Genomic DNA, 18,288 nt, shown 5'->3' with positions numbered 1-18,288 from the left:
AATAAGTCATTTAAAATAAGTTAAGTCAGACTATTATTAATGTTTATTTGACAGATTCTATAGCCTACGTGAAATTCCATCGTGTAAACATCATAATTAAAAAGGCATAAAAGAAATTATCATAAATAACGTCTCACAGATGTTTCATTACAAGCCAGTCAACAAGATAACATTTCTTTTAGATTTTAAACTAAAAGTACGAAAAAGGTGTAGCCTATCTTTATTTCTGCTACGCTCTTCTCTGATCCACCAGTTTGACCAATCAGCTCTTGCGCCTGTGGTTGCGTCGGCATGACGTATTTATGAAAAATGGCGGCTACGCGCAGCAGTGAGTTTGGTGACTTGGTTCAAATTAAAAAGCAACTTATTTCTATTATAGCGCAGTGTAAGGAAAGAGGACTCGTCCACAGCGTGAAATGGTAAAAGCAGTTATATTTATAATTCAACACATATCAAGAATGCAGCCAGTTATTTAATTGCATTGTCTTAATGGGTGACAGTTAGTTAGCATGACAGCTAACACAATGAAATAAACAGAAATTGTGGCTGTATCTCAAAGCCTGGTCATCTGCATACATAGACATGTTTCTGCATACATAGACATGTTTCTGCACGTGATTTAGTTGCGTCTGTAACATGTTGGGGCTTTCATACATTAACACCTACCCTGGCAATGCCATGTTGTTTGACGTACCGTTATAACACAGTGATACCTTTAAAACTATATTCTTTGAAAGACATTGGTGTACCATGTAAAGAATAAATATAACAATCATTCTGCACCATAGTAAATATTTACCATAGTATTGGTGGTCCAGGACAAGAAGATAACTAAATGTACTGATCATATTCATCTTTGTTCTGCTTCGTTCAACACTGTGCTGTATGTTTGTTTTATAGTGTATTGTGCTGTTTGAAATATTGTGTGCTGTTATTTAATAATGTCTTAATAATTTACAGTGTGTATTGCTAAATGTCTACTGAATGTATGTTAAATGTAGTTTCCACATATAGAATCAGAACAAAATGAGACTGATTGCTAAGTATAGGCTACTTACTCAAGGAATATTAGAAATATAGATAGGTGGGGTGTGTGTGTGTGTATATATATATATATATATATATAATGTTTTATGCACATAGGCCTATATAATCTGTTTTATGCACACATATATAATCTGTTTTATGCACATATATAGTAGTCAACATTTCAAGTGGATCAAAAAAAGTTCATCAAAGTTGTCCTAAGACAAGAACGAGTATTGTTCAAAATTCATGTATAACTTTGATGAAAGGTTTTGATCCACATCAGATGTTGACTACTGTATATTAGATTTTATGTATTGCTCTGCAGTGTTTAAAAAATACAATATACCTGTAATTTATGTTTCAGGGCATCTGAACTGGCATTTTCTTTGGAGACCCTTCCTCTGAATGAGATCCCTCCACCACCGGAGCTAACTGAGGTCAGTCTGAACTTCTGTCTTGCTCCCGGTATAAGACAGTGTAGAGCTGGCTATAATATATTTTTAGATGTTAATAATAACAGGTGTAGATAATCTCTTTTGCTTGAAGATATGCAGGTAAACGTTGACCGTCTTGCCCTTTCTTCCAGGAGGACGCTCAAGATTTGGATGCTCTTTGTCTGGCCAAATCATATTTTGACCTGAAGGAATATGATCGAGCTGCATATTTTCTCCGTGGCTGCCGCAGTCAGAAAGCATATTTCCTTTATATGTATTCACGCTACCTAGTAAGATGTTTCATCATTGTTTTGTACATGTTTTCTATCCCTTCTGTTTGGAGATGAAATGTGGAAGAACCTATATTCTTTTTCGTTCACTCAGTCAGGGGAAAAGAAGAAAGATGACGAGACAGTTGATAGCCTTGGTAAGAAAAAAAACATTTTAAACAGTGTCTCCAGCACAGACGGTCTCCTCTGCTCCCATCATAAACATGTATTTGGTTGCAGGTCCATTGGAAAAGGGTCAGGTCCGAAACGAAGCCCTGCGAGAACTTCGGGTGGAATTGAGCAAAAAACATAGTGCCGGAGAGCTGGATGGATTTGCTCTCTATCTGTATGTATCAAACAGTGTTCGGGTAACACATTACAAGTAATCAGATTACTTTTTCAAATAACTAGTAAAGTAACGCATTACTTTTGAATATCTGAGTTACTTTTTCAAATAAGTAACGCAAGTTACTTGGTTTTCCCATTTCTGACAGCCCTCCTGTCCCCATGTTGAGAGAAATCGTGATTAAGGTGTTGTGTGCGCTGTGAACATGATGCCTATTGCAGTTCTGTCTCGCTTTTCACATATTCAGTATTTCTCCAAATGAATAAAAACTGACCGTTGATAATTCAATCATACTAATTAGCAAAAATGCTTTTTTTGTTTTTATTGCTGAAGTAAGAGTGTTGAACTTTCTTCTCATGCGTCCTATTCTTCCAGAACGGCAGCACATCTGAAAAATCAGTTTGAGTTGCGCCCTCTACTGTACATGTGTGAATTAGCATTTCTTTCAGCCTGAGGCTTATTTATTTCACTTTTGGTGTGAAAGTGCCTTTACATATGTCAAAAATAGAATTTTTTTGGGGGGTTATTAAAAAAAGCAAACAAGCAAGCCCAGCCCAGGTGTGGAAAAGTAACATCAAAGTAATGTAACGCATTACTTTCCATAAAAAGTATCTAACACACAATTTTAAAGTAACTTTCCCCAACACTAGTGAGTTCTGGGTTGCACATAGTAGGAAAATACTAAAATAAACTATAGTTTTTGTTAATACAATCTTGTTTTTCACCAGTTATGGGGTGGTTCTTCGGAAACTGGATTTGCTGAAGGAGGCAGTAGAGATCTTTGTCGCTGCGACACACGCTCTCCCTCTGCACTGGGGATCATGGCTGGAGCTCTGCAATCTCATCACCAACATTGAAATGGTCCATATTTTTCCCAACTAGCTGTGCTCTGCCGTGCTTTACAGTTCAGTGCCGGTACACTGAAGTAGACACACAAACATACTGAAATATCTTCTCTGTTTTGTCTTTCTCAGCTGAAGTCCCTGTCTCTGCCTGACTGCTGGGTGAGGGATTTCTTCATGGCGCACATGTACACTGAACTGCAGATGATCAAAGAGGCGCTGCAGAAATATCAGAGCCTTATGGAAGCAGGGTTTGCCAAGAGCACCTACATCATCTCCCAGATCGCCGTGGCTTACCATAACATACGAGGTGACCGCTAGTTGCAGCAAACAGCAAATTATATATCCCTAAATCTGGAAGTTCTTCTATGCTTTTACTCATTGTTTAAGCATATTACTACCTTTTTTTTCAGGTTTTAAAATCATTATATTAAAATGTATTACAATATAGTATTAACAATGTAGTGTAATGTTGCTATATGGATTTATAGTGTAATAAATAATATAATTAAAGGTACACTATGTAACTTTTGACACTCTAGCAGTTAATGAACAAAATTGCATGCATCTTGCGGATAAACATTGTAGCCAGAGCTACTATATATGTGTGTGTACACACACATATATATATATATATATATATGTATGTATGTATGTATGTATATGTATGTGTATATATATGTATATATATATATTGTAGGTGTACTGTAGTGATTCAGGATAAGACAAACACAGTTTGGAAGACAGATTCATGATGTACTCGTAAATTTTGAATCAAAAAAGTATCTTTAAAATGTATTTGTGTAGATAAAACAGGATGAGGAAAGGGTATTATCATAATATGTGTTTAAAAATGATAACGCTTTGCAATAAGGTTCCATTTGTTGTTGACAATAATTAACTACACTTGAACTAGCAATGAAAAAAACATTTATCAACCTTAGTTATCCATGTTAATTTCAACATTTAATAATACATTGTTAGAATTAAAAAGTTGTATCTGTTCATTAGCAGCTAACATGAACTAAAACGAACAGTTGAATTTGTATTAACTAACGTTAACAAAGATGAATAAATACTGTATTTCTCATTGATAGTAAATGTTATTTATATGCATTAACTAACAGAACCTTCTTGTAAAGTGTTTCCCATTTTTCTTCCCCAGATATTGATCAAGCCTTATATCTGTTTAACGAACTCCGGGAACAGGATCCTTTTCGCATCGAAAACATGGACACGTTCTCCAACCTGCTTTATGTCCGGGTAAGAAACTGTTGATCAGGGGTTTAAGTTGGCCTGAAATTAATCAACTATTAATTCATCTATTTTCTAAATGTATATTATAGGTCTTATTGTGAATAATGCATCCAAGTATATGTTTCATTTAATAAAATAATTGCCCCAATTTTTTAGTCAAAAACAGACTTCTGTGTTGAAGTATGCAGGGCTTCTCCAATTATTTATTCAGCTAAAACGTGCCCCTTTCTTATGATTGACAAAAAGGAAAATGTTTGAAATTTGACAATTATTAGCTTTGGTTATGTGATGCGTAATTCAAAAGACATTAATTCTCATATTTCTTTGAAAATACATCAGAATAAGGGAGAAAATACAGTTGTCCATTTCATGTGGACTTTAACACTGAAATGTCATCATAAAGTGATTTTCTATCATTTCTAATCAGGCAAAGGATAGAGTGCCCATACAAAGTTGTCTCAGCCAATGGAATTGCTTTTGGGTCCAAGGGGGATTGGACAGTGCTGGGGGATCTTGCAGGATATGGTTTCTTGGGTCAGATTACAATGTTCCAGATGACAGATTATCTGCTGATATTGTATTAAACTGGAATATATAGGATCATACGAAAATGCAAGTAGAAATGAATTTCGGTTTTAGTAGATAATTTTGTGTCAAGAGCCTCTGTTTGTTTGTCTTATTTTTCAGAGCATGAAGCCGGAGCTCAGTTATCTGGCCCATAATCTGGTGGAGATAGATAAGTACAGAGTGGAGACATGCTGCGTCATAGGTGAGGATGAGAAAAAATGTAGTCAGATATATATAAATTAATTATTGTTAGTCACTGTACATGTCGGTCAGACAAACTCTTACTGTCTTAAGTGCGCGATTCTTAGGGGATGTAAAGTGGACACGATGTTGTGTCGATGGTCATAAGTCTGGTTAAGTGACACACTATGCTCAATATCGGTGATCTGGACAGTTGGTTGATAAGAGTGTTGAATTTTCCAAGGAAGCGTGTGTGCATAAAACAGTGCCTTCCAGTTTAGCAAGTTTTGGATTTTTTCAACGAGGATGTAAGAAAAACAAGATAAAATAGCCTGAGGAAGACATAGTCTATAATAATATGTCCTTGAAATTGAACATCAGCCATTAAGTCACTACTGAAAACTGTTTGTTTTGTTGTCCACTCACAGGTAACTATTACAGTCTGCGGTCTCAGCATGAGAAAGCCGCCCTGTATTTTCAGCGTGCTCTGAAGCTGAATCCGCGCTGTTTGGGGGCCTGGACCCTCATGGGTCATGAGTACATGGAGATGAAAAACACATCAGCTGCCATTCAGGCCTACAGGTACCAGGGATGGGATTTTTCTGTATTTATATGTATCTCCGTATTTTCTGACCTGAAAAATATGACCCGGATTGCGTATATCTGAGGGTAAAAAAAAAAGGTTGGGGGGAGGGGAGGTGTTTGGTGTTACTGTATGATGATTGAAATCGCCAAATTGCCTTAAACAGTTACTAAATAAACTGCAAAATGTTATGTTTTCTAACTAATATGTTAGTTAGTTATATTATGTCTTCTTTCTAATGTCATGCATGGATTGCTTCTGACATCTGCATGTTAGCCAGGGTTCAAAGTGCCAAATGAGAGTAAAAATCATTGAAACGGTGGTACTTACCTGTTGCCTGGTACCTTTTTATGAATTGTAACAATGCATGGTTGTGAGAATGTAATAGGGCTTTTAGTGAAATCAAATCAAATCAAATTAAAACTTATGATGTAATACTATACATATACTATATATGAGAGTCAGGTCTATACAAAGTCTAACAGTAGTTTTCAGGTAGACTACAGAAATTATTAAGCCTAAATGTAGAATAACACTATTTGTTCACTGAAGAAATTAAATATAGTTTCATCTTTCTTAAAGTTGTATTTTGTTATTTTATTAATATTAATAATGACAGACAACAGTAGGAATATTGGGTGTCTGCTGTCACTTTAAGACCGAATGTATGGACCGAAAAAAATTACAAACATCAACCATGACATAACTGAGAAAATACTTGCAGAGATGGGTAGAAGAGTTTTTAACATAATTTTGTGTGCATGTGTGTCTGTTCAAGGGCAAGGAAACGCAAAAGAGGAATCAATTCAGTGTTCGAGTGCTGTCTGAAACGCGCGCTCTCTCTTTCTCTTTCTCTCTATGCGTGCGCGCGCACTTCGGGTCCCGATTTTCGGCTCTTTTGCGTTTAAAATTGTTTGAACACGTCCAATTGATCAACTTTCACTCTATGATGGTTAAATTTAGTAGTTAATCCGCGAATCACATGGGTACCAAACCGTGTGGCAGCTGGTCCGGACGGATCACAGATTAATGTAGCATATAGGCATTTCATCACCCCAAAATTACATAGTACAAATCAATTGGGTCAGTTCATGTTCACACCTTAAACGAACCGTACCAGAGTTCGTTTGGAACCAGACCAAGACCACCTCTTCAGCTGGGTCTCGGTGCGGTTGTTTGGTCCGCACCCGAGTGCGATTGCTGTATTCACACCTGCCAGAAAGATCCGCACCAAGGGGGGGAAACGAACTTGAGTTCGATTCAATCAAACCAAACAAGTCAGGTGTGAATACACCCTTAGTAAAATCTGTTGACTTCAGCAATCTTTGTTGCGTTATATGCCAACGGTGACAGTTCAAAAATGGGAAAAAGTACTTCTTGTGCATGCCTGTAACTCAAGAATTATTAAAGATACCTTAATATCCTTTTAGATTCTGGTTCTTAACAAACGTTTCTTTTGGTATCTTAATTTAAAACACCCTATATGGTTCAATCCCAGAGAGATTGAGATCTTAATGTTGCTCCATGAGTAAATTGGTCAATTGTACACATTTTCAGGTGTCAAAAACCAAATTTGGGTCACTTTACATAGTTTATTTAAAAAAAAAATGTTTTTAAAGAGGGAATATCTGAACAACAAATAATGTTGAAACTAGAAATGTATCTAGTTTTTTTTTTCTCTCAACACAATTGCATAGAATATACCTGTCTGAGTGCCATAAATATTATTTTTCCAAAGTTTGCATGCCTGTAAGTATTCAAGATATCTTAATATCCTTCTAGATTCTAATTCTTATTAAACTTTTCTTTTGAAATCTTCATTTTTAAGGCCCAATATGGTTCAATCACATAGATATGGGGATCCCAATGCGACTCCATGTTCAAATTGTTAAATTGAGCTAATTTCCATTGGTCAAAAACCAACCATTTCAACTTTTCAAATAACTGATAACTCATAGTGTTTAAAGAGGAATGTCTGAAGAACAAATAATACTGAAACTAGAAATGTATCTTTGATGAAGCAGAAAAAAGGGGGAAAAAATGATATCTCTTGTTTGTTTTATCTTTAATCAAATCTAATTAATCATATCTTTAATAAATAGTTGGTTGTGTTTATCATTATTATCATTTGAAATGTATGTTCAATGCTCTTTTCACTTATTAATCTTGATGTCTCTATGTAGTTAACCTTTTGTTCTTTCTGTAAGATGCGAGCAGAAGTTTCCACTAGACAGACCACAATGGAACAAATGTTTTTGTTAAAGTGCTAAAGATGTTATCTTATGTCAGCAGGAAAGACATCTAGCATGTGGGGGAAAGGGTGCAAGAGACGCTTCTTTTAAATACTAATGTGTATGTATGTGTTGAGACTAACAATTTTCTGTCTCATATGGTCAAGAACAAAATAAGAAACTGTACACTCACCCCAGGGGTGCGAAACCACAGAAGCCAGATGTCTAATCTTGTTGCTGTTTCTGGTGGGGCTGCCTTGTTTCAATATACAATGAAAAGAGGAACTTGGCTTCGCTTATCTAAGTTAACTGTAGAAAAGGAAGACATATTTTCTGTATAGGTTAGTCTTACTTTGGACTCAGACCTTTGCTCTTTTGCGATTTGTCTTATAGAAAGAGAGCTCTCGATCACTTTGCTTTTCCTTAGGCAAGAATATTTTACTCAGAGTGTGACTTAGATTTTATTTAGAAATATTAGAAATAAGTGATATTGTTATTAAGTATTGGCTATAACTGTTCATGTTATGTTTCTTTATTAAACTTTAAATCCTGATTATGAAAGAAATATTATTTCTCTTACTGCAACTATAGCTGCGTTTCCATTACCCTTCAAATTGCGCAAATCGAAATTGCGAATTGAAAATACGGCCAATAGAAACATGTCAATTTCGCAAAAACTCCCATTTATCGCCAAAAAGTTCTTACGCTCGCATGAGGTGGTTTTTCAGGCAATTCGAAAAAGAAATATTTCGCAAAACTGCAATGGATACAGCTTTTGCGCATTTACAGGTCACCTGACGTAGATGACGCGGTGTGTTTGGACAGAATACGAGACAGAGCTCTTTATTAAATTCATGAAAGACAAAAGAATTACAGGAATAATGGATTCTAAACTTCAAATAAATGCCACAATCAAGACCTCGAAGCAGATCTGAGGGAGAAACACCCAGAAACACCTCATATGTGCCGCTCACAAGTATAAGGGTCGTTCCTTACCATTAATGCTTTGAAAACACACACACATCTCCTTCGATTAATAATAATGGCTAGTGCAGTGGCTGGGATTATAGTACATAAACCTACCAACGTCCGTTGCCATGGTTTTTGGAATGATTTTACTTATCGCGAGAGAAAAAATTAAGTTTTAGTCGCATAACATCGGTTTATGGAAACGCCGTCATTTCGCAATAGTTTTTTGTCGACATTTAGAAAAAAATCGCAAAAGTTTTGCGCAAATCTGTATTCGAAACGTGCCTTATGTCTGCTGACTACTGGATCTCCAATTATAATTTATATAGCAAGGTGTATCTCTGTTATTGCTGATTGTTGAGTCTTAGGAACATGGAGACTACATCCCAAATAAAGGTCCCTTTGACGAAGCAATGATTCCCGACTGGAGCGCACACTCACTAACCACGGCAATCACTCCCTTTATGGGACAATTGTCCACCAATCCGGACGTGATTGTCATATGGCCCAGCTCTTTCTTTGTCTCGAGCCAAAATAAGAAAGAGTTGGGTCCGCAAGATGTAGGCTAGCTCACAGACTCAAACTATCCGCAACACCCAGAAGACTCACCTCTCTGTTTATGCCTTGCGAAGCATCACCAATTCACCAACTCGTACTCATGCTAGGAGATCCAGTCAGATGATAAAATCAATTTTATCAGACGATCAAATAATAAATGAGAAATAAAATAGATTTTATCATATGATCAATCTTGTTTCCCTCTATCAAAACGATTGAATACAACACCTCTCGCTGAGTGCCAAAAAATATATTTTTCTGACGTTTATGAGTGTTAAAGATATTTTAATGTCATTTTAGATTCTTGTTCTTATGAAACTTTTCTTTTGGAATCTTAATTTGTAAGGCCATATATGGTTCAATCCTGGAGATATTGGGATGTCAATGGGGTAACGTAATTACGATACTGCGTATTTGAACTCTTGCTAGCTTCGGAAGCTGTTAAAATTAACAAAATCCTTTCTTTTAAATATCACTGAAACTGATTCAAATATAGATTCATATAAATACACTTTTGAGGGCAAGTTATGTGCCTCAGCTTGACCATTTCAGGGGATTTTTGGCACTCAGAGAGGTATGTTGTATGCAATTATTTTGATATAGGGAAACAACATGCATTTCTAGTTTCAACATTATTTATTCTTCAGACATTCCCCTTTAAATGCAAAAAGTATCAGCGTTGTGCAAAGTGAACCACATTTGTGTTTTGACCATTGAAAATGACTCGCATTGAGATTCCCATATCTATGGGATTGAACCATATAGGGCCTTTCAAAAGGAAAGTTTAAGAACTAGAATCTAAAATCATATTGAGATATCTTTAATATGTAGCACACAATCTTTGGAAAAGTAATATTTATGGCAATCAGACAGGTATGTTCTATGCAGTTGTGTTGATAGAAAAAAATAAGATGTATATCTAGTTTCAACATTATTGTTGTTCAGATATTCTGCTTTAAAAGAAAATGATATAAACTGTATGTAAAGTGACCCACATTTGGTTTTTGACCACTTAAAATGTGTAAATTGACCAATTTACTCATGGAGCAACATTAAGATCTCAATATCTCTGGCATTGTACCTTATGGGGCCTTTAAAATGAAGATACCAAAAGAAATGTTTGTTAAAAACCAAAATATAAGGTATCTTTAATAATACTTGAGTTACAGGCATGCAAACTTGGGGCAAAATACACAAGAAGTGCTTTTTCCCATTTTTGAACTGTCACCGTTAGCATACAATGATACAAAGATTGCTAAAGTCAACAGATTTTACTAATAGACCTACCAATCTCTGTGTAAAAATAAATAAATAATGATGCGGCCTTCTTTCTAAAGTAATTTTTACCCCCTGTAATTTGGCTCCAAATTTGAGGTGAAAATTTTAATTTTGACCCCCCTCTACAAAATAGTGGATTACAGCCATTACATTTAATATTTTGGCTTTCATCACTATTTATCTTTTTCTTTCTTCAGAAAAAATATTGACAAAATCAAAGATTTGAGCCGGGGAAGTTTCCGCAATTTGGCTGATTTGACACGAAATGACCCTATTGTAATTTTACTGTTGTTCTGTAAAATAATATAACAATAATAATTCTGATGATACTTTTATTATAACATATCTTGTGTTATAATGTTATAATATAATATACAGTACAATTTTACAGTACAATCATATGTATTAAAGTAATCGTAAGATATTTCTTTGTTAATTTTATTATTTATTAATGTGAATAGAAAGTACACCCTTTTGAATTCTATGGTTTTACGTATCAGGACATAGTAAAAAAATCATCTGGCATTTAACAGGTCTTAAAATGAGGAAAATAAAACCTCAGATGAACAACACCACAAGACATTACACCATGTCATTGTTACAAGCAACAATTGCTTCTCTAAGATCATTGCTGACGTGTTTCCGCTCCAGACCAGCAAACTGGCAAAACTTCTGCTTTTTTTTATATATATATATATATATATATATATATATATATATACATATATATATATATATATATACATATATATATATATATATATATATATATATATATATACACATATATATATATATATATACACATATATATATATATATATATATATATATATATATATATACATATACATACATATGTATATATACATATACATACATATGTATATATACACACACACACACATATATGTATATGTATCATGGTTTTCCACCAAAATATTAAGCAGCACAACTGTTTTCAACACTAATAATAAAAAGAAATGTTTCTTGAGCAGCCAATCATCATATTATAATGATTTCTGAAGGATCATGTGACTGAAGACTGGAGTAATGATGCTGAAAATTCAGCTTTGCATCACAGGAATAAATGACATTTTAAGATCTATTCAAATAGAAAACAGTTCTTTTACATTGTAATAATATTTTACAGTAGTACTGTTTTGACTATTTTTGCTGAAATTAATGTAGCCTTGTTGAGATTTCTTTAAAAAATAACTATTTTATAATAATAATAATAATAATAATAATTATATATATATATATATATATATATATATATATATATATATATATATATATAATTTGCATATAGAATTACTTCAAATTTTATTATTTTATTTTTCAATTTGTTTGGACCAGGAAGTCATACTGAATTGTTGTATTCATGTTAAGAAGTAAAGTAAGTGCTACATTTTTAGCCTAAACATTAATGTAATGCATTGTCTCTTCTGTCTCTTAGACATGCAATTGAAGTGAACAAAAGGGACTACCGGGCCTGGTACGGACTCGGACAGACCTACGAGATCCTCAAAATGCCTTTCTACTCGCTCTACTACTACAGGAAGGCCCATCAACTCAGGTGAGTGCATCATGTACACCAATCATTTGGTCCGTTTTATGCAATATAGACCCGAGAAAGTTCACTTATGCTGTGTTTGTATCAGGCCTAACGACTCGCGAATGCTTGTAGCTCTCGGTGAATGTTACGAGAAACTGTCTCAGCAAGTTGAGGCCAAAAAGGTGAACAGTTATGATTATTCAGCACTGGAATAGATCATTTTCTCTCAGAATGTGAAATTGTTTTCAATGATTCTTTGTTTTTGTGGGTTCAGTGTTACTGGAGGGCTTATTCGGTCGGGGATGTGGAGAGAATGGCTCTTCTAAAGCTGGCAAAGTGAGTGAGGTTTGGTTCAGGATAATGGTCAGTGTCGTCGTTGCCCGTTTTGGTGAAACTGTATGTTTGCTTTTAGGCTTCACGAGCAACTGAATGAATCTGACGACGCTGCACAGTGCTACATAATCTACATCCAGGATATTTTCTCATGTGGTGTAAGTTACTGGAGTTTTTGCACGTCATCCGTACAGTAACATCAAGATCTGATTTGATGTTAATAGTCACATGATTAGAAGAAATATGTCTTTTCGATCTCAGGAGCAGCTGGAGCATGCTGAGGTGAGCACCGCTCTGCGTTATCTAGGCCAGTACTACTTCAAGAACAGACTGTACGATGAGGCGTCTCTCTGCGCTCAGCGCTGCTGCGACTACAATGACGTGAGTGTCTTCCGTTCATCACCCTTCATTATGATATTATTTCAGATTCATTAAGATAATAAAGTTTGCAGACTTTGATCAAAATAATTTAGCCAGAAAGTAAGTTAAAAAGCTTTAAGTTTGCAGGTTTTAAGGATTTGTAAGATTTAAAAGCTTGAAGATGTTAAAGCCATGCAATCTGTAAGACAGACATATTGACGTTCATTGACACTTTCATATGTAAGTGTTACTAGCATGTTGCTAGTTGCTAACATGTTTTGACATTTATGTTGTTCTGTAACTGATTAGAATGTTTTGACTAGCATGTTTTAATATTTCTAGAAGTTCTTAGCATGGTTTAGCATTTTCTTAACAGTTTATCATTTTGTTAGGCATTGATAGCACGATTTAGCAACGTTGCTAACACATTGTTAAGATGTTTTAACATGTTGCCAACATGATTTATCACATTGTCAGCACGTTTTAACATTTTGCTAGCATGTCCTAGGCTAGTTGTTAGGCTTCGCTAGTAAACCCGTTAGTCTGATCAGTTAGAAAAGGTGTAGCACACTAAAGCCTCCAACATAATTAGGAATCTCTGGTTGGGCTATCCACCTTATTTTTCAATACAGAAGTAAGGAGTTTTCTTATACAATATATAAAAGTGCAGTAAACTATAAAACTGTGTGTGCTACAAACCAGCATGTTTATAATTAAGAAACTTAATTAAAATAATATGGTAAGAAATATCAATTTGCAATATCAAGCAGCATAACAGGCTTACAAAAATAAGTGCTTGCCCGCACTTACCTGAAAAACAAGGTGGATAACCATAGACTAAAGAAAAGAAAGGATGACGTGTCTCCACTTTCTTCCATTGTTTAAAAATGAAGCCAAAATAATCCCAGAAATGGTGGTTGACATTGTGTGCCAGTTACATCATTTGGAGGCAGAGTTTGCAGTAGTGATCCTGTATCAAGATCCCACCCATAGACTCAATCACAAGCACAGCTGGCAATCAGGACTTCACACCCTGTTTTATAGCATCAAATAACTAAAACCAAACTTATTTGGAAAAACTATCACTTAAATATACATCAGCGTGATTAAAAACGACCTAAAATGACAGAAACCATCTTTGGAATAAAATGATTATTTTTTTTTAGTTAGGCTTACATCCCATCCAAATACATGTAAAGCCAGCCACCAGAGGGAGTCGATCAAGATGTTTTGGTTTCACTTTAAAACGTGTGCAGAACACTTGGCTATATTCTACAGCAAGGACTACTCTGACACCCCATGTTTGGTGAAAGATAGCTTAGTCAATTTCTGGTCATTTATTTCCTCTTTGTAGATGTTCAATATAGCTTGCTTTCTCACTTAATAAACTAGCACTACTAGTCGAACTTGTTTGCTTGCTTCTTTTCAGGCACGAGAGGAAGGCAAGGCTTTGTTAAGACAAATCTCTGCGGTGCGGGAGCAAGGAGAGCCTTCATCTACAGACCTGTCTTTACCCTGCGTCTTCAACCCTCTGTCCAACAACACCACTCCAGTCAGGAGAGTATCTCCACTCGACCTGTCGTCTATTACACCCTAACTCATCCCAGTCGCCGACGGGTCGGTTTTAGAAACTTCATTCAATTTTGATGCTTTGATCATCTTTATGTTCCCGTACGCTACATTGTAAATAACTGCCTGTACAGACAAAGGTGGCCATTGTGTTAAATAAAATGCTAAAACATTGAAGGTTGAATGTTTTATTACAAAAAACTCACCCATTCAGTTGAGATTATACAGTGTAGAGAAAAGACATTGAAAAGTGACAAACCATAAAACGAACATGACCAAACTCATGCAAAATGTGCAAAAGAGCAGCCAACACAATGTAGTGCTTAAACCTGTGCATTTGGCTACTTACAAACATAAGGGAAAAAACGTATGTTTATTTGGTGACAATAACACTGAACCTTGCCAAGTATGAAGCAGCAACCATGAAATATGCATAGCATGGACTGGAGTAATGCTCAGATTTATTATACATTTGGGAAACACTGAATGCAGGTTAATAACTTGGAAGCACTACTTTTATCTTTGTATCTTGTATTTGGTTTGCATAATACATACATGTACACGTGTTAAAAAAACAAGACTGTAAATGACAGTAGTCAATGACCATGTTTTTCTATTTACAATGGAAACCTTGAGCACAAATTAAACGCCTGAAAACCTATACAATGTTTTCAGTAAAAAAGGAAAGAAAACAATCATTGTCATCAATATAAGGCCCATTTATGCACCAAGGCCACCTGATTATATTAAAAGACTTGTCTAAAAACAAACTTAAAGACTGAAAAGCAAGCGGCTTTAAAATGTCGCAGTGTCCAGCTCTTAATACTTGACTCTGAGCTGGATGGGAGTGGACGGAGGAGAGGGCTGGCGCGAGCGCAACACGCGGGCGTAGGGCGTGTTGACTTCGGGTCTCTGCCGGGCCTGTCGCGAGGGGGTCTTTGAGGGCGTGCGGGCGGGGAACAGTGAGCGGAAGAAGGGCCGTTTTTCAGGAGGCTGGTTCTCCACATAAGCTACCGCTACCCCGCAGCCCCTCTTCTTGCAGGATCCGGGTGCCGTGGGGGCCTGAGGCGGCTGAGCGCTCTGATACTGACCGAGCATCTCGTCTTTCTTACGCAGGTCTACTTTGACCAGCTGCAGGCTGGTGTGCAGCTCCACCAGCATTTGAGCCTACAGACGCAGCGAACAGGGTTAGAGAGGCCAGAGGGCAAAAGGTGTGGTGGAAACTGGAATCACCTGTGGTTAATTCTTATCAAATCACACCAATTAGATCAAATCTGGTTTAAGTCAGGAGGTTTAGAACAAGAAACAGCATGTTAGGAAAGGAATTAAGAGCAAGGGATGCATGTGAATCTTTTGCATGTCATTGTTTGGATTTTGTTCTTAGTAAATATGACCAGTCTAAATTAGAGTGAAAGGGGTTTAAGAGAGAATATAGGAAGAAACAAAGAGGGAAAGGTGTTGATGTAGTACAGACCGACTCTCCAGGCAGACATGTCAACTTGGGTTGAATACTAGGGCTGGGTATTTAAAAAAAGATTCATCAATTTTAATCAATTCTCATTTTTATGAACTTATGAAATTTATGATTTTTTTAAATATCAAGAATCAATCTTTTAGTCTATGCTGTCTTCAACTGATGAATGTACAGAACACTGTAGCGCACGTCCCATCCAATAAATCACAAGGCTTTGTGCAGTTTATTTTGAAATAAAAGATTTAAATTCTGTCCATTTTATTATGAAATTCAAACAATATCTCAATACCGTGAGAGTATTTTTACACATTTTTATATACATATTAAAAAATTGTATTATTTTTTTACTGTTTTTCAATATTTAATGCATGTTTAAATAAATCAGTCAAGTTTTTATGAAAGCCACCATTTAAATGGTTATATTTAAAAAAACAAATTGGACTAGAAACATTATGCAATTATAAAGTTAGTATTATAACTTGATTATAAAGTTCCTTGTGTAATTTAAGTGTTTGTATACCAATCAGTCCATTTAAACCTTCAGTATTATAGTAATGTAGTCCCAACCAACTCCCTGCATAGTTTACAGCATTAGTTGACATTTTTCTTTCCTTGAGGAAATTTGCCATGTAATGTACCTGATATCCAAATTAATCGATAATGAACTGAAATCAAATCGTGAAATTTGTGTCAATACCCAGCCCTATTGAATACCCTCATTAATAGCTAAAAAACGTTTTTTTTTCCCTTTTTATTACAATCAAACTAATGTAAGTGAACTTAAATCACAGCAACATAATTTTGTTCAGGTGGTCTACTAGAACAGGTTTACAAGATTTAATGTTCAAAAAAAAATCCTTATAATTGACGTAACACTGCAGATTGTTTACATGCACTAACAGCTATTACACACTAAAGGAAAGGTAAAGTCAAAAAAGTATAATAGGTCCCCTTTAAATGTAATGTGCAAACTCTAAATGTTGGGTGAATTTATGTAAACATGACGTGACTGAAAGTGTATTGGTGTTCTTTACCTGTTTGGCGAGTTTGCTGTCTGCTGAGGAGAGCGCGTGACGGAGTTTCTCTCCATCTGTGTTACGGCAGCACGCTCTTTCTCCCGACTGCAGCTTAACACCCAGCATCTGAAGCTCCATCCGCAGCTGCTTCAGGTTCTACACACAAAACACACACTCGTTACACAGGACAAATTCTGTATATAATGGGACTATCATGCAAATAGTCAACAGTGGAGGAATAGACTTTATGCCATCAAGCGCCTCCTGGAGGGACTTCGTCTACAACAAGAACACTTATTAGCTAGAAACATTTCCACCCAATGTATTATGAACGAACATGAAATAATAAATGTTATAGCCAAGATTAATAAATGCTTTAAAAATGTTGTTCATTGTTAGTTGATACATGATGCCTGATGCATTAAAGTTAACAAACTGAATCTTGTTTTTGAAATATTGTGCACTGATGAACTGTACATTTACTATAAAGTCAACAGGGTTAGGGCCCTATGAACTCTGTTTTTTCCCTAAATTTGGTATTGTCCGTTTTAATATTTCTGAATTCTGTTTTATATATTTAATAGAAATGTATTAAATCATTACTAATTTGACAAGTACTTTCCTATACAGTAGTAGGCTAATGTATTTCAGCAGGTTTTAGTGAAGACATTTGAGTTTCTGTGCTGTATTTGACAACAGTATCAAATGAAATGCTGGTGAAGAGCAGCTCTGGAGATGAAGTTGACCTGGACTGTCCTTAGACAGTGAGACGGCAATCGCAGAAAACACCACAAGCATCACGCATGCTTGAGTATCACGGTCATCACAGTCATGTAAGGGATTAAAAATTGTCCAGACGGGCCAAACCACATCTTATATTTCACAAGAGAGCTGTACATTGGTGTGAACGCAGCTTATGGGATCTCCTGCTGTCTATGATGTCATCAGTAATAATAAACGAGAAAAAAAAAAAAGAGTAAAGATGAGAAAAAGAAAAAGTCACTCACAGCTCTTGAAAGGAAAACGTTTCGGCTAGATACACTCAAATACTAAAAGCACTTTGTTTATTGCGTGTAATTGTTCCTCTTTGTTATTTCCTTGCTTTTTGAAGCTATATTAGCCATTTAAAATTCTTAACATGCAATTGTTTATTACATTTTTTTTGTGTAATTTTAAAAAGTACTTAACTTTATTTAATTACTTAATTAATTGTATTAATAAAACTTAAAAAAATACATAAGAAAAAAAAAAGTAGATCAAGAATAGTTTTGGAATCGGATCGTGAGGTGCCTAAAGATTCCCATCCCTACTTTACAACGATTACTTGTCTTTGTTGAATAAAACAGAAGATAAAGAGCTTAAAAAAAATAATCGCAATTAGATTATTTTCCAAAATCGTTCAGCCCTACTTGGTATGTTTTTCGTCTTCAAA

The 18,288-nt window shown here is 35.4% G+C and overlaps 2 protein-coding genes across 3 annotated transcripts in view; one reads left to right on the top strand and one right to left on the bottom strand.

Moving 5' to 3' along the window:
• The first annotated feature begins 283 nt into the window (after positions 1 to 283).
• On the top strand, positions 284 to 14,549 carry cdc23 (CDC23 (cell division cycle 23, yeast, homolog)). The gene is made up of 16 exons (XM_084137412.1): positions 284 to 419; positions 1,394 to 1,466; positions 1,616 to 1,753; positions 1,848 to 1,890; positions 1,973 to 2,078; positions 2,807 to 2,939; positions 3,053 to 3,230; positions 4,086 to 4,183; positions 4,865 to 4,946; positions 5,353 to 5,506; positions 12,006 to 12,125; positions 12,211 to 12,286; positions 12,379 to 12,440; positions 12,517 to 12,595; positions 12,699 to 12,818; positions 14,227 to 14,549. Exons 1-16 carry the CDS (start codon positions 310 to 312, stop codon positions 14,392 to 14,394), a joined length of 1,740 nt encoding a protein of 579 aa, XP_083993538.1. The 5' UTR covers positions 284 to 309; the 3' UTR covers positions 14,395 to 14,549.
• Positions 14,539 to 18,288, bottom strand: part of kif20a (kinesin family member 20A) — a 25,418-nt gene continuing 21,668 nt past the window's right edge. For both annotated transcript variants that reach the window (XM_084137411.1, XM_084137410.1), the window contains exons 18-19: positions 16,875 to 17,012; positions 14,539 to 15,533 (exon numbers count right to left, since the gene is read on the bottom strand). In XM_084137411.1, coding sequence (XP_083993537.1) covers positions 15,186 to 15,533; positions 16,875 to 17,012 — 486 coding nt within the window. In that variant the 3' untranslated portion in view covers positions 14,539 to 15,185. The remainder of the gene's footprint in view (positions 15,534 to 16,874; positions 17,013 to 18,288) is intronic.

This window comes from Abramis brama (genome assembly GCF_963993115.1).
Source record: "Abramis brama genome assembly, chromosome: 15".
Classification (NCBI taxonomy): Eukaryota; Metazoa; Chordata; class Actinopteri; order Cypriniformes; family Leuciscidae; genus Abramis; species Abramis brama.
This window is presented reverse-complemented; position numbering and strand designations above follow the sequence as displayed.